At 37.7% G+C, this 16,438-nt stretch overlaps 1 protein-coding gene across 6 annotated transcripts in view; it reads right to left on the bottom strand.

Moving 5' to 3' along the window:
- The window catches only part of dock6 (dedicator of cytokinesis 6), a 53,373-nt gene extending 37,654 nt beyond the window's left edge, over positions 1 to 15,719 (bottom strand). For 4 of the 6 annotated variants that reach the window (XR_013196851.1, XR_013196852.1, XM_077213432.1 and 1 more), the window contains exons 1-13: positions 15,570 to 15,717; positions 11,164 to 11,251; positions 7,361 to 7,536; positions 6,595 to 6,663; positions 5,327 to 5,450; positions 4,594 to 4,806; positions 4,179 to 4,264; positions 3,229 to 3,295; positions 2,945 to 3,094; positions 2,090 to 2,170; positions 1,593 to 1,749; positions 287 to 411; positions 82 to 175 (exon numbers count right to left, since the gene is read on the bottom strand). Coding sequence is in view for 3 of the 6 variants with exons in the window: in XM_077213432.1 (XP_077069547.1) it covers positions 82 to 175; positions 287 to 411; positions 1,593 to 1,749; positions 2,090 to 2,170; positions 2,945 to 3,094; positions 3,229 to 3,295; positions 4,179 to 4,264; positions 4,594 to 4,806; positions 5,327 to 5,450; positions 6,595 to 6,663; positions 7,361 to 7,536; positions 11,164 to 11,251; positions 15,570 to 15,619 (1,480 nt within the window). In the remaining 3 variants the exon portion in view is untranslated. Of the gene's footprint in view, positions 1 to 81; positions 176 to 286; positions 412 to 1,592; positions 1,750 to 2,089; positions 2,171 to 2,944; positions 3,095 to 3,228; positions 3,296 to 4,178; positions 4,265 to 4,593; positions 4,807 to 5,326; positions 5,451 to 6,594; positions 6,664 to 7,360; positions 7,537 to 11,163; positions 11,252 to 15,569 lie in introns of all 6 variants that reach the window. The other 2 variants (XR_013196853.1, XM_077213434.1) reach the window with 1 other exon arrangement.
- Positions 15,720 to 16,438: the final 719 nt, after the last annotated feature.

The raw sequence follows: 16,438 nt of genomic DNA, 5'->3' as shown, positions 1-16,438 counted from the left end.
CTAGACGGAGAAAGAGACCGACGGGGTGTGATAAAATGCTTAAATAATATAACGGAGGTAAAAATAAGTGCAGCCAGGTACCCGTCACGGGTCTGAGTCGACGCAGGACAGATGACGGCCTCCTCATGTCTGCCAAGAACTTGTATAAGTCTTCATCACTCAGTCTGTCCCCCTCCTGTAGTGCCACAGAAACACACAGCATTCATTTAGTGAGGCAAACAATGCATTATGCTAATACACTACCATCAGCAGAACACAAGACACAAAAAAAATCGAGATCTTTGACCTGTTTGAAGAAGTTGGTTACAGTGAGAGTGGCTGGCCGGAAGTTTGTGAAGTTACACATGTCCTCTCCTACACTCATCCTCTCAAAACCTTTCTTCTTCCTCTCATTCCACGTCCCCTTACGCTCTGTAAGGAATGACAAAATGCTGTTCGCTATATAATTGAGTCATGCTATTAGGGCTGGGTGACATTAAATATTGAATATCGAATATCTACATTCACTTTAACAGTCACACGTTATATTAAGAGTCTTTAATTACTATGTACTTATAAACACAGTAAGTACATTGTACGTAACAATAATCTGTTTTTGACGTTAAATTGCAAAACACTTGTGCTGCTGTTGAGGTGTGATCCGGCTAAGGTTATGACAGGTTTGTTGGTGTGGGTAGGTTTAAGGGTGGGTCAACAAGTGTTAATATAGATGTAATTACAGAAATTAATTACAGCTGTAAGCACAATGATCAAATGATTCATTTAAATGTTAGTACATAATGCGGCAGACAAAATGGGACTTCTGGAGAACGCAGCCTTCAAAATGAGACACAGCTATGTATTTCTGGATCAAAATGTTGAATATTGGAAAAATGTTAACAAATATACAGATATAAATTGCGAGTATATGTTATCAATCGCCAGTTGGCTGGTACATTTTTATACATTTTAACGAAGCAAAATTTTAAAAATATGAACAAACATGAACGACGCCTGGGAACTCAATTCGTAACTCGCACGTGTGGGAAGTTTAAACATACGTATACGTCGTACACGTATTACAATACAACACATATTAGACGGCGTACGGATAGTGAATAGAATTCTCTTTCACGTCTTGCACTTGAACAGACATATTCAGGCTTCCCGTCTTGGTAATTATCCTAGTAAACATAACATAGTCAGTTATGCCTTTACTGAACGCAATCAGTTGAGATATAAAACGCATGTGTAACAGTATTGAATCCACGCATTAGCTCTTAAAGTGACAGCAGCCTAATTTTCATGCAGCTATCTGTGTTTTTAATGTTAATCGATCAACAGAAGACAAAGAACAATCACTCTTTCCTCTTGACTGCTTAACTTTTGTAACTTTAATAAGGATTAATCTGTTGAAAATATTTATGGCTGGTAAATTTTCTTAAGTCACCGGCCATTGGTAGGTGTGGCAAAAAGTTAATTTTAGGCCCCGGTAATAAACATAATGCCTAGCCCTTGTGTGTGTTAATTTCAGGGACATCTTCAAGGTGACTACTTATTGATTTCTTATAAGTAAACTTTAAAACAAAAAGTGTGTTGACTCTGGTTTATACCCGTGTCTGAGTCTGAATCTGAGCGGTCTATCCCTCCAACGCTGCTGACGATGTTCAGAAGATGAATTGCGGTCCAAGCAAAGGGCATCCGGAAACCTCCCAGCCTAGTGCACATCTGCTCGGCCTGAGTCCTCAACTTCTCCAGCTTTTCCTTATGCTGCACACACAGAGACACACACACACAGACACAAAGAGACACACACAGACAAAGGTGAAAACCAGTGAATCAATTCAGAACAACCATCTTGGTTACACAGCCCTCTTGTAAAGGTAATGGATGAGCAGCATTTATCAAACAACCAAAAAAAGCAACTTGGCAGCAGAATTATACAGTGGCAGTAGCGGGCTCCAGCATCTACTGGACCTTGCTCATATTGAAAAAGAATGACAAATATTGCGGTAGTCCAGATCAAGTTGAGAAACGATCAGAGGATACCATAATCATGCCAGATGTGTCTGATGAAATACTCATGCAAAAACCCATGGTGCACTCGTACCTTAGTGGAGTCGGATTCCTTCATGACCATGTATGGCTCACAGCATTCGCCAATATCTCCCTGTTGAAGGACTTTCTCCAGCTGAAACACAAATACAGCAGAGCTCAACAATAAGGATGTCCCAAAGGCCTGAGGCCAGGTGACAGAACTGTCACACACATTTATCCACATAGTGACCACATTAAATGTCAGGACTTAGGAAAACAAGCATTTCCTTTTTCTTTTTCTGCCAACAAGACAAGGAACTATATCAAACAAGTTGTCAACTGAAGAATAGTTGTTAAAACTTGTTTGAGATAGTTCCTTGTCTTGTTGCCTCATCAAGTCCTGACATTCTCATGAAAAATATCTTGACGCATAGAATTCCTTTTTGTAAAACAGTTGTGCTGCTTATTTTAGTGGAAACTGATTCAATATCTTTTCTTTAATGAATAGAAAGTTCAAAAGAACAGCATTTATTCAAAATATAAATCTTTTGAAACATAAGACATGTAAATGTCTTTAATGCTACGTTTGATCAATTTAATGCATTCTTGCTGAACATTAAGTTAGTGTATACTTATATACTTATATATATTATAAATAATACAATTATATAGAACATTTGTATTAAAAGTAAAACACATATTTATTTGCAGTGAAAATGTCTTAGCATTTATAACTCCTAACTAAATAAAACAGGTTGTGCGACTGTTCCCTCATAATGTACGTCTGAATGCAAGGTTGAGGGACTTTATTTTAACTAAACACATACACCTCTTTAGCTATGCATGCCATTGGTTGCCGACCCCTGTCCTAGAGTTCCTCCTGCACCCTCCATAGGACATGTGGCACTGCGCCCCCTGCTGGACATACCTTAATGACTAGAAAGATGTCAGGAGATGGGTATGTGATGGAGAAGATAGCAGATCGGGCCAGGGTGGAGATGGCTACGTTGGGGTTGTGGGGTCGGAGCAAGCCTTTTATCTGATCCGAATTCAGGTCAAAGTGAAAATCCTCAGAAATCTGAGAGAGGAAAGGAGCATGGATGAAAGGGATGCAGCATATGAATGATCATGAACCTGTCACCCATCACAGGATTTGAACCCACAACCTTTTCAGTAACAAACATTTAAAACGTTACGAATATTTAGTCATACCTTTTTCTTTTCTCTGACATCATACAGAGCCAGTGATCCAAATATTGGCTCGATTTCAATCTCAAATCTGGAAGAACAACCACAGTGAGTCAGACCCACTTCAGTTGTTTTAACTCTTCACGGTGAATGTGCAATCAGAAGGTGTGTTAAATCACAATCAATGAACACAGTCAGGGCTTGACATTAACACCCAGCAGATTTCAGCGGTGGAGTGTAACAGTCAATACAACTAGCTACTTTGGCAGATTAAATCTTACATATGTCATCTACATTTTGTAGATTGTAAATTGTAGTCTTTTAAAAAGGCATCTGAAATAATAAACTAAGTGCACTAAAATGTAATGCTGTCAAAAATAATGATTTTTTGATACATAGAAATATCTGAAACACTTCCAAGACTGTAGGAGCCATAAACATTTAGCATAAGGTTTGGTCCTTTCTCTGGAGTCTGTAGGGATTGTTAAAGAATGTCCGTTCGTCCGGAGACTGTAGAAAGAGTTGGGATTGATGATGCCGCAAGAATTGTGAATTCTTGACTGGGTCTTAATACAGTAGCCACTATTTTTGCTTTTAAATACATGAACTAACTAGGGTAGAAGACGATAGCATAGATAGATCGGAAGTATACTGTCTGAGGGACTAATTTGAAACAAATGAATTCAGCTTTCTGAGCTAGGACTCCAAAAGAACTGAACAAGACTGATAGTCAGGAGTTTCTATTATTGAAACTATTCGGAGTTAGCACATATTAAAAAGAACAACACTGAACTATTATCTTAACATTAGATGGATGCTGGAATATCAAGAGTACATCAAAGAGTATAAGCAACAATTTTGGATTTTGAAAACAAATGTTTGACGTGTCTGTGTAAAATGGTCAGTCAACAGCCACTTGTTGACCTCAGCAATAAAGTCACTGTATGATTGGATGGGCTGCTTGAGAGCCTTACTTGAGCGACAAACACTTGACCATGATCCTCTGGCCGGTGTGCTCTTTGGGCACCTCAGGGACGACACACCTCTCGACGGCCTCGTCCTGTCAAACACAAAGAACCGTCATCATGACTACGGCTCAGTCAGCGCCATGGCAACGTTTGCTCAGTCATCAGAAACAATGTGTACACAGACATAAAGCGAGAGGATGAGCAGCGACGATGCGGAGGAGCAAGAGACGGAGGAAAGACAAAGAATATGTTTGACAAGATCAAACAAAATCGCAGATGGATCATCAGAGAGACGTCTCTGCTTTTGAACTTCAGCGTTTGACAGCTCTCCTACATAAAAGCGTTACTCATCGTCTCCTACACAGAAGACTCTACTTTCTTTCACACACACAGTCTCACACTGACTTGAATGATTTCAGACCTCATCCGGTGCAGGGTAAAGTCCCAGCAGATCAGTGTGGCGGCAGTGCTGGCGGTTATCGGCGTTGCGGCGGTCCATGTCGTCCGGAGCCGTGCGCTCCAGCACAGACGGAAGCAGCGCATCAGGCGTGGAGTTTTTCAGGTCAAATATACTGGAGGCCCAGCTCCCCCGCGGCGTCTCTTCTAGCGACACGGAGTTCCTCTTGGAGTCATCCTGTCACAGACAAACAACCTGTCATTAACCATTTGTTATAACCATAAAAATAACAGTTTACCCTGGCAATTCCTTAGTTTAACATGTTCATTGAATTTAAAACCAATCATTATTTTACAAAACCATAATGATATTTATTTTCCAGTTTCACTTATAACATTCTTTAATTTAATAAGACAATAACAAATAAGAAAAGAAAAGAAAAAGAATAAAATAAAAATATTCTCATTTGGATCTTTCTTTTATACGTTTTCAAATGTAAACAGTAAAATACAATACAATAAAATATTGTACAACAATTTGAACATTGATCTGGATAATTTCTTAGTTTCACTTACTATTATTTTTATTTAATACAAATAAATAAAGTTTGGGAGATATTTTACCATTATTATTTCTTGCTTGCATTTATCATTATTTCTAAATGTAAACTTAGTAAATGATTTTGAGAAGAAAGAGGAATAGGACCGGAAAATCTCGTGTTAAGTCTGTCTTATAGGCCACGGTGACAGACCGTTACCTGCTCATCCTGAGGCTCAACGGCTGCCTCATCCAGCTCAAAAGTCTGTTTGATGAGTCCTTTCTGCTTCTCCCGCTGCCGCTCCGAGTTATGAGGCGTCTGTGTCGTGCTGTATCGTTGATACCTGAGAGAACACAAAGCAGCATGTTTCGACCTGTCCTCCATTAAGCATCAATGTCATACACACTACCAGTCAAAGTATAAACAAACTAAATGTTTTTTATGATCTTGAAATATTTTGGTTTAAAGGCTTTTAAGCTAAATCTCTTTTATTATTTAATCCAGTTTTGTAGAAAAAATAAACTGTACATATGTGTGGACTTAACAAAACTAAATTTTGACTTGGACTGATGAAGAAAAGGAAAAAAAAAATCAACTAGACGTGCCCAGCATACATAAAGGGGTTAGAATTGTAGCATTTTTCCAGATAATAGATTGATATCCACAAATATAAAAATTCACAAATAAATAAAATGAAATTTGCAAATGAAAGTGAATTTGCAAGTGTGTTTTATGACACAAACACAACTCTGTCTGGAATTAATTTGTGAATGGCTTTCTGACATAAAATACATTCGTAAATATATATTTTTTTTATTTGTGAATTTTACAATTGTTTGTGAAACTCTTTACATGTATTTGTGAATCTTAATTAATAGATTTGATTATTTTTGGTGTATCTCTCAACATTTATTTGTGAATCTCAATCTATTTATTTTGAATAATGCAACAATTCTAACCACATACATACACTACCGTTCAAAAGTTTGGGGTCAGTAAGTTTTTAAATTAATTAATTTATTTTATTTATTAATACCTTTCTTCAGAAAGGAATCATTAAATTGATCAAAAGTGACGGTAAAGGCATTTATGTTACAAAAGATTTAGATATAAAATAAATGCTGTTTTTTAATTCATCAAAGAATTTGTAATTATTTTACAAATATTATTAAATAAATTCTAATAATTTTCACAATATTACTGTTCTTACTGTATTTTTGCTCAAACACATGGAGCCTTGGTGAGCATGAGAAAAAAATTGCACAAAAGTTTTTTAACATTTAGAAACATATTTTTTAACACATAGAAACTCCTTCAATAGTGATTAAAAAGCATCCCAGAATGCACTACATGTAGTTGATTGAAAATGTAGATTTGTTGAACGTTTTTTGGTCACTATACTTCTGAAAAAGCTGGTATGTCCAAACTTTTGACAGGAACTGTGTATATTTTACAGGCCAATCTCATGTATGAAGAAGAATACTCACTTCCTGTGGATGATGAGCCAGTCGTCGGTGTAGACCCCCAAGGCATCCCTCACTCTGGGGTCCAGAGAGCTATCAACAGTGAGTGCAAAAAGAGATACAGTCAAACCCCCAGACACCCTCACACCCCTTTAAACCAGCATGGTTCACGTTCTGTAGCCACAGCCTGTTCTCGGCAAGGCAAGCAAGCAGTGTGTTGAGGAACGAACGTTGACATGACCACGTGTTGCTTTCCCGACTACAAACAGGCTCAAATCAAACAGTGCACGTCCCGGTGTTTGTGCAGGCAGTGCAGCACTTCTGTTTTGCTGCTCACATTCCCGGGAGTGATTCTAGCAAACTGGCAGCTCAAATAAACTCCTGGTACTCTCATGTGTCCTCTTTAGAGATAAACTGAAACTAAAACCGTTCACTCGCTCGCTCACACGCTGAGTGCCTCTCACTTTTGAACAGGTTTGTATATTTAGATATAAAAAGCAAAGTAGTGCAACATTATTACATTGCTCAACGAGACTGCCATTGACAGCGACAGCCTTTCTCCATTCAAGAGCAGCAAGTTTTTAAGGCCGGTGATAAACGCACAAAGGCTGGGAACGGTGTCGGTGGAAAGGCGTATTAGTGCACTCACAGGCAGCACAGCAAGGCTTACTCAAGATGATGAGATTACCTGATTAGCAGTGAGGGCGTGAGGAAGGGCAAGGTTCATTAAAGTGAGCCGTGTGTGTGTGTGTGTGTGTGTGTGTGTGTGTGAGAGAGAAGGGCGACTCACTCCTCCTCAGGGACTGGCGGCTCTATGGTAGCACACTCTCTCTCCTGCAGCAGCAGCTCCAGGTCATCGCTGGGGAACTCCAGGAGCTGTCTGAGGGGTTCGGCCTCTGCTCCGGGTGGATGGCTGCTAACGTACTCCTCATAGTCCACTGGCTCCACCGCCTCTGTCAGAGGCACCTACACAAAGAACACGTTTGACAAGATCAAAGAAAATCGTCAAAAGCAACAAAAAAAAAACATCACCCCCGGACCTGACTCACTCTGAACACTCCAGCAAAATGACTGAATTATATTTTGATCGAATTCATTCACACACAAGCATTGCTTTACTGTCCAAATACTCTATGGGGAAACTGTATTTTCTTTATGTACATACAGTCATGGTCAGAATTAATGGCACCCCTGGTAAATATGATCAAAACTGGCTGTAAAAAATAAATCTGCATTGTGTATCCTTTTGATTTTTCATTCCAAAAATTTGCACAATTCTAACCTTTCATTGAAGTAAAAGAATTGAAAGTGGGGGGGGGGGGGGGGGGGGGAAAATCACATTATGAAATAAATGTTTTTCTCCAAAACACGTTGGCTACAATTATTGGCACCCCTAGAATTTTTTTACGAGTAAAATATCTCTGAAGTATATTCCCATTAATATTTACATTTTTTAGCACACCAGGGTGACTAGGAACATGACATTGTCCAGCCATGACTTCTTGTTTCACAGGAGTTTAAATATGAGGAAACACAAATGCCAAATCCCCTTAATCATCCATCACAATGAGTAAAACCAAAGAATATAGTTCTGATGTGCATTAAAAGATTGTTGTTGACCATCACAAAATAGAATGTGGCTGTAAAAAAATAGCTAAAGAATTGAAAATCCCCATTTTGACCATAAGGGCAATAATTAAGAAGTTACAATCAACTAAAAATGTTATGAATCTGCCAGGAAGAGGACGTGTGTCTATATTGCCTTAATGCACAGTGAGGAGGAGAGTTTGAGTGGCCAACAACTCTTAAAGGATCACAGATGGAGAATTGCAGAGATTAGTTGAGTCTTGGGGGTCAGAATGCCAAAAAAAAAAACCTACAAAAAAAACCTTCATCATCTCATGTTGTTCGGGAGGGTTTCAAGAAAAATCTTCCTCGCTCATCCCAAAAAAAAAAAAAAAAAAAAAAAATGTCAGTTGTCAGACACGACCGGAACTTCAAACGGCACAGGCTTCTGTGGTCGGATGAAACTAAAAAAAGAGCTTTTTGGCAGCGAACACGCTAGATGGGTTTGGTGCACACAAGGATAAAGAGTATCCCATGTGTACAATTTAATATACATACATGTATATGTACATATGTTTGTATGCATTTATGTACACTACCATTCAAAGGTTTTCTCTTTTTTTTTTAAACAAAGTCTCTTATGTTCATCAAGGCTGCATTTATTCAATCAAAAACTACAATAAAAACAGTTAGGTTAAGAAATTATGATTACAATTTAAAATAACTGTGTTCTATTGCAAAATATTTTAAACTGTAATTTTTTTCTGTAATGTCAAAGCTTCAGTCACACGATCCTTCTAAATTTCTATTCAAGAAATGTTTCTTATTATTACCAATGTTGAAAGCAGTTGTGCTGCTTAATATTTATTGTGGAAACCATGACATTTTTTTTCAGGATTCTTTGATGAATAGAAAGTTCATAAAAACAGTAATTCACATACAAATCTAATTTCATGCATCCTTTCTCAATAGAAGTACTCATTTCTTTCAATAATAGTAAAAAAAACTTACTGGCCCAGTTTTTTTTTTAAATTTATTTTAAGTTTTAGTGCCATTTTGATTTTTTTTTTCTCTCTCATCCCTCTCGCAGACTCAAAAAATAAACTGGCAAACTTTTTTTTAGTATAAAAAATGTGTGGTCGTTCTTGCAGCTTAGTATCAATAAATGGTATTATTTTTTCACTAGGGCAGAAGTTATGAGTTAAAGTTTTAGAATGTTTTCATAGTACAATGAACTCTTTATATCTTCAAAATTTTACTCTGTGTAATATGACCCATTTAAATGCAGTAATCTACTTGCTGTTGTAACAGTGCATCTATTTATTTTTTTAAATGGAGGCTTGACTAAATAATGAGACACTTATAGCTTCTCAGGGTATAGTTTCAGAATCACAAACAATCCATTAAAAAAAGTACAGGGAAAGCAAGAGGAAGTGATTGTGGCTTGTGGCCAATTCAACTTCCCCTTTACATTCCCTTCTACAATCACATATACTGTATACAAAGGTGCCAAAAATAATTTGACATTAGGTCACTCTTAAAATGCCTGAACTGCATTGCATTAGATACAAAACATTCAAACCGTGTGGCATCTACAAACAAATTATGCAAACCCTTTTCTCAGAACTAACTTTTTAGAATCCATTTTTGACTTTAAAAGGCTGCAAAAGCATAGGTGGTGACTTTTTGCCTCGCTGCCCTATCAGGCAATGACTTCGCAGGCAGCGTTTGCGCACAATGCCCCCTCACGAAACTGATTTCGGACAGAATTCTGAATAGTACAGAACGATTCTGGATAAATTGAGAATCATGAATTTTTTTTTCTAAATAGAGATCACGTTTCTCCCACAATACTGAGTAGCCAAATGAACAGAATAACAAATAATTTACTAGAGGTTCTGACAAAATATTAATGGCTGCCATGCCATCTATTTAAAAAAAATAATTACTCACTCATAAAGACCTCACTTTGTTCATTTTTCAACAAATCTCTTACAAGACGTTTTTAACGATTAATCATGCAGCTCTTCTGGGGTAACGGTTTAATAATCTATAACAAAATAGCTAGAACTTTGGTGATAACTAAGTGAATATTTAATTAATACAATAGTAATTCCTCACTAGAAATGACATCAAAAGTGGAAAAAGTTTGTCAAAACATACATTTACATACAAACTGACCACAAACCTTAACTTTCAGATGCCATCTTTATTCTTTAGCTGAACTGTCACAGAATGGAAAACACAGGATTATGGGATAATACCATAATACCAATTTGGTATTTCATATTATAGTATTAATTTGGTATACCGATTTTTCCAATACCAAATCTTTTTCTCTCTCTCTCTCATTTTGAAGAGAATATCTATTATTTTATCTGGTTTTCGTGACATGTTTTTATTTGAAAGTGTACTTGTGTTGTGCTATAGATGCCACTTGGTTTGATTTTTTTTAACATACACTACCATTCAAAACTTTGGATTCGGTAAGATTTTTAAAATGTTTTTGTTTGATTTCTCTTACGCTTATCAAGGCTCCATTGATTTGATCACAAATATAGTTAACAAATATTAATATTATGAAATTTTATTTTAATTTAAAATAACTGTTCTATTTTAATATATTTTAAAATGTAAATAATTCCTGCGAGTAAATAATTGAAATCTTTTGTAACAATATAAATGTCTTTACTTTACTTTTCGTCTATGTCTTTACAAAAATCGTATTGATTCCTAACGTTTAAACGGTAGTATTTAATGCAAATACATTCATACACTGAAATGAAACTTCACCAATGCAAACGCATGTGACATTGTAAATATTTATATATTAAACTTAATCTTGCTGAATTCCAGAAGAACAAGAGTACCCAATATCACATTAAAGACTTGCGCACCAGGTTTGTTTTCAAAGCAAATATTCTGCAAACTGTTAAATTACGCCCTCAGTCTTACTCAAGACCTGGCAGGAACCCACAGGACTATGTGCCGACAAGCAGAAATACATAAACACAAATACACACTAACCGGTTGATGAGCTCCAGCACGTTTTTTGGACAGCTGTGGTGAGCCATATTCCCGGGAAACCTGCTTCCTGACCTCAGACGCTACTGTCCTATGAGAGACACAAAACAAGACAGAAAGGCACATTTATTATATTTACATGATTTTATATAACCACATCAGGAGCTCATTTGCAATGATAAAATCATCAATGCACAAAACCATCAAGAAGATCACGAAGAATCAGACACAGCGAGACGAGTTGATATCAGATAACATTACTGCGGCCAGAGCCAGCAGCTGCTTAGATGGCGACGGTCAAACTCAGAACGTTTGAAGAGATGCTGAGCCGCTGGCAGAGAGCAGGCAGGACGCCACAGCTCTGCCAGTTGGAGAACTAAAAGCAAAAGAGAGGCTTTAATGCCCAACAAAGCCCAATAACCCAGTAACCCCTCATCCTCTCAGAGATAGCCTGCAGCTGCTCTCTAACAAACTCAAACTGCCTCGCTCTCACAGACAAATATACATACACACACACACACACACAGCTGCAGATGCTCCAGTTCCCTTCAAAACACACACGCCCCATCATTAGTGAAGCTTGCTAGGGCAAGAAGCCTATCCCTGCTATAACTATAGCTCAAGAGTTAAGGATTTAAAGCAAATTTCAGTATGCATGTGATATGGTATTTAGGAGTGTTGCAATATACCGGTATTGATGATAAATGAAATATTGATATTACGTTAAGACTACACAAATGATAATATTCTATAATCCAAGGCCAGTTTCAGGTTGACATGCAACCATAGTAGCTGGTGATATTGCATGTTAAAGCTGGCTTTCACTCATCATCATAAATTAAAAAAATCATGATGGTAAATGGACTGCATTTATATAGCGCTTTAACAGACCCAATGGCCACCAAAGCGCTTTACATATTGCCTCACATTCACCCATTCACGCTCTCATTCACACACCGACGGCGGTGTCAGCCACGCAAGGCGCCATCCAGCTCGTTGGGAGCAGCTGGGGTCAGGTGTCAAGTCAAGTCACCTTTGTTTATATAGCGCTTTTACAATACAACTTGTTTCAAAGCAGCTTTACAGAGATAACAGGAAAGTAAAGTTGTAATAGTATTGTTAAATTCAAAATTTGTCCCCAACTAAGCAAGCCAAAAGCCAATGGTGAATGAAGGCGAAAAAAAAGGCGACAGTGGCAAGGAACCAAAACTCCATCAGGTGACAAAATGGAGAAAAAAACCTGAGGAGAATCCAGGCTCAGTCGGGGGGCCAGTCGTACTTTGGCCAACAAACGAACAGTGTATGATTATTATTTAGGCGGCATAATCGGTCAGAAGTCAGATTGGATCAGAACTATCACAATATTTATCCAGTTCATGTGTCTCCAGGTGTCTTGCTCATGAACACCTCGACACTTGGTCAGGTGGAACTGGGGATCGAACCACCAACCTTTCGGTTTGAAGACAACCTACATGACCTACATGGTCGTTGAAAAAAGTGTGCTCTATAGTTTGAATGTCATCTAGACGTAGTAAATCTGTCAGGCTGTAACTGTCATGAGACCTACAGTTGTGTCGCTTCACTGACATTAATCAATCTTCTCCCGTGGTCTCATGGGATAGCAAAATGTCCATTGGATGCACACTTCAGAATCCTGCCACAGGTAGTAGGTAGGAGGTCATCTGGATGTTTTTTGACTACTTTTTTTCTCCTGAATAATTCTGACAATGTTAATAATTCTTGGCGCACTGTTTTCAATACTACACAATAATGAGGGCAATTCATTGGCCTGGAGAAAGAAGACACAAAATAAAACAAGTTAAAGAGGCATTTGACTGATAGCATTGTTATTGTTTTTTATTATTTTAGATATCACATTAATATAGTTACTGTAAATTTGTTTGGTCACGATAATCGTGTACTGAACTCTGATTTAGTGACAGACCTAACTGTAAGTAATTGCATGCATTTCAGCAGTTTGTTCTTCACTGTTTATGCAACAGACATAAAAGAAATCTATGACTACTTTCACACTGCAAGCCTTAATGCTTAATTATGATTTATTGCTCAGATCGGATTTTAGTTTTGTTTGGCTGTTCACATTATTTTTAAATGTTGCCAATTTCATATTCGAGTGTGAACTGGTTACGATCAAAACAACAATAACAAAGATGGCATACGGTCATACAGAAGTAAACATGGAGGTTTACTGAAGTCAGCATTTGCACGTTCATTTATAAGCTGATGTGCAGGAATAAACAGACAAAAATTATTCAATGAAGCAAACAGAATTCAATTGTGCTGTAAAGCAGCTCCAAAAAGTTAATAGTAAACAGTCATTATTCACTTGAAATCAGTTCAGAGTGGATTAATTTCGGTTCGATAACTGTGTTATAGGAACAGTGTAATAACTGTGGTTCAATAAGTCCACGATGTGATGGCGAGTACTGCATTAGCAAACACTTTCACATTTTATAACCTTAACCACCGCTGCCGTTCTCTAAGCACAAACCCAGACTTTGCACTGCTAACAAAACCCTGCCGAACACAGCATCAGGCCCTGTCATTCAACCAACCCCGATGTGGTGCAAAGAACGGATGTGGCCTGAGTCCTCACAGGGGACAAGCCACTTCACTGGCTATCCATTTCCTGAAATTGTAAAGCTGTGAAATTATAAAGGAAAAGAGTGTTAAGGCAAAACTCTAAGCCTGACTGGCCAGCAGGGTCAAGCTGAAAGCAATAATACCATGCTGTTTGTTTTACAGTGCACTGCGATGAGAATTAAGAGCGTTCATAAGTGCATGCTAATGTGTGACCTTTAGGCGTTGCACACTTCTTGGGGACAAAAATCAGAGCATCGCCCCGTGGCTTCCTATTTCCTGCTTCAGAAGGAAAGAGGAAAACTAGTCTGCTCTCAAAGCAATGGGCGGAATGAAGCGCACCACCCTTTCCTACATCCTGCAGGGAAACAATGAGTCCACTCTCACAGAGGTGAAGACAGAGAAAGATAATAACCACAAGAAACATAAGCTTATGCGCAGGTTTCATGCCTTTTGGGCAGAAATGGCATCTATTTACAAATGTAAGGCTGAGATATTGTGCAGCAGTACCATATGAATCAATATAGAAAGAACTGCGTTCATACGAAAGTACCATGTTATTACCATCTCGGTAAAGTGCTTTTGTAAGGGAACACTCCTGAAGACACTCTCCGCAGGCTCGTCTACTTCCATCCGCATCGCAAGATTTCATCAATGAATGAACACCACTCTCAACAAATAAGCAAACAATAAACAGCTGCATACATCCATCATAGACATTATACTGTTTCTCTCCGTTTTTATGAACCCATCGAGAAAGTTTTAGTCGATTCCCATCAACTCTTGATGAGCAGGCAAAAACTACTGCTGTCAAATCGATTAATTGCAATCTATCAAAGAGTTTGTGTATATACAAATTGTTTATATACTTTTAGCTGATTCATTTTGATAATAATACAGATAGAACTACCATAATTAATAGAATGTTAGAAAGGTCTAATATTAATATACTACAATTTGCCTAGGCCAATGTCTCATAAATTATGATAATAAAACATGTCCGAGTTACCATCTGTGACCAGAAGGAAAACAAAGAACACCATTTTTGATTGATTTATAAAGTATTATATATTAGTAGCTATACTATTTATATAATATTACATTCAATAATATATATTGAACCGACAGATTTACAATATAAAATGTAGATTTCAAAAGTTTTACATGTAACAAGTAACATCAAACATTATTTCTCGATTATAATCCCCTTCTTATTACAAAAAACATTGTTACTTTATTGTTGTATCCTTTTTATTGGGTCTTATAATGAACAACTTAAACATTTTTGCTCTGCAGTTTCCCCACTGTTTACTGTTATAATAACTTGAATTCAAAGAAGAAGAAAAAACTTTCATTCAACTTCCATAGCGCTATCCGAAGTGTAAATTACACGTGTTGACTTTAAAGTTTCACAAGGGCCAGCCTTAAGCGCATTCCCGAAACGACAAGTGATATATCAGTTTGAATAGATAAAAAGAGTAACTGTTAGTTCCGATTTCACTAGTCATCATCACGTTACAGTTCATGTTGTTTAATGCATCATCTTTACATCCCCAGGGAGTCTAATCATTTCGGATTTGAAATCGCCGTGTGTTCACTGCAAAGTACTTCATCCGTTAAAAGAGTAAAACTGAAGTTAGTTGCAGTGTCACACTGTTGCGAAGTGCGGCGAGTTGAACTAAACAAAAGGTTCATCCCGGTGTAACTCGTGGCGGATCTCTTTATCTCTTCATTCGCGTGAATCCGGATGCGCGGGACAACTACTGCACAACACCTCTACAGTTCAACAGTCGCTGAAGTTCCCTTACCTGTTAATCTTGTGCGCAAAAGCCCTCCGTTCGCTGGTTAGACTTGCCATCCCATATAAACAGGGAGAGCTCCTTTCCAGTTTCCCTGTACTTTGGTAATATTATGTGGAGTGGAGTCATTACTAGCTTCCTTGTGTCACTTTGGCGCATAATAGCGCCTCCTCGCGGTCTGGGGGCGAATGGCGCCGTTGACGAGCTCACCAAACCGGTTTATAATGACGCACCTGTCTTTATCTTTGGGGATCTGCGATGTTTATCATTTCTAGCATAGATAATGCAAATTAACTGATGAATGTTTTTCCTACTTAAAAATGAACAATGCTAACTTTGCACATTACCAAGGACACCACAAGCCAATCTGTTATCATACGTGTTAATATAAGGCTTTTCATTTTAATAAAACGACAAACACAGCACATTAAAGAAATATATGCTTTTATTTATTTATAGCAGCAATCAGAATAAATTATATTTACTGTTAAGTAGTAGGCTATAGTTCATCAGTCAACAATAGGTTCTTTAACCACAGGCGATATGATATAATATAGAATTCAACATTTATATTCTAAGTTACTACAGTAGTTGGATGTTGTGATTTTGCCTGAAGCGATGAGCAGCAGTTTGAGTTTCTTTAACCGTTAGAATCCAGTCTTTAGTTGTTTTGGTCAGAGGTGGGTATTTCTCGCATGGGGAAATGTAAAACCCGGAGTAGAGTTGAGGCGGAGTGATTACTGAACGCTTTGAGTGGGAATGGGAATCTCTGTCGATCCGCTCCACTCTCATACAAGCTAATCCAGACCGGCTTTCAGACTGTGTTGCTTTCTAACAAGCAAAGCTTGATGTTTTGGCTTCGTCTCACTGAGAAGAAA

This window comes from Siphateles boraxobius, unplaced genomic scaffold (genome assembly GCF_051911475.1).
Source record: "Siphateles boraxobius isolate OS27281-9 unplaced genomic scaffold, OSU_SipBor_1 66, whole genome shotgun sequence".
NCBI lineage: Eukaryota > Metazoa > Chordata > Actinopteri > Cypriniformes > Leuciscidae > Siphateles > Siphateles boraxobius.
This window is presented reverse-complemented; position numbering and strand designations above follow the sequence as displayed.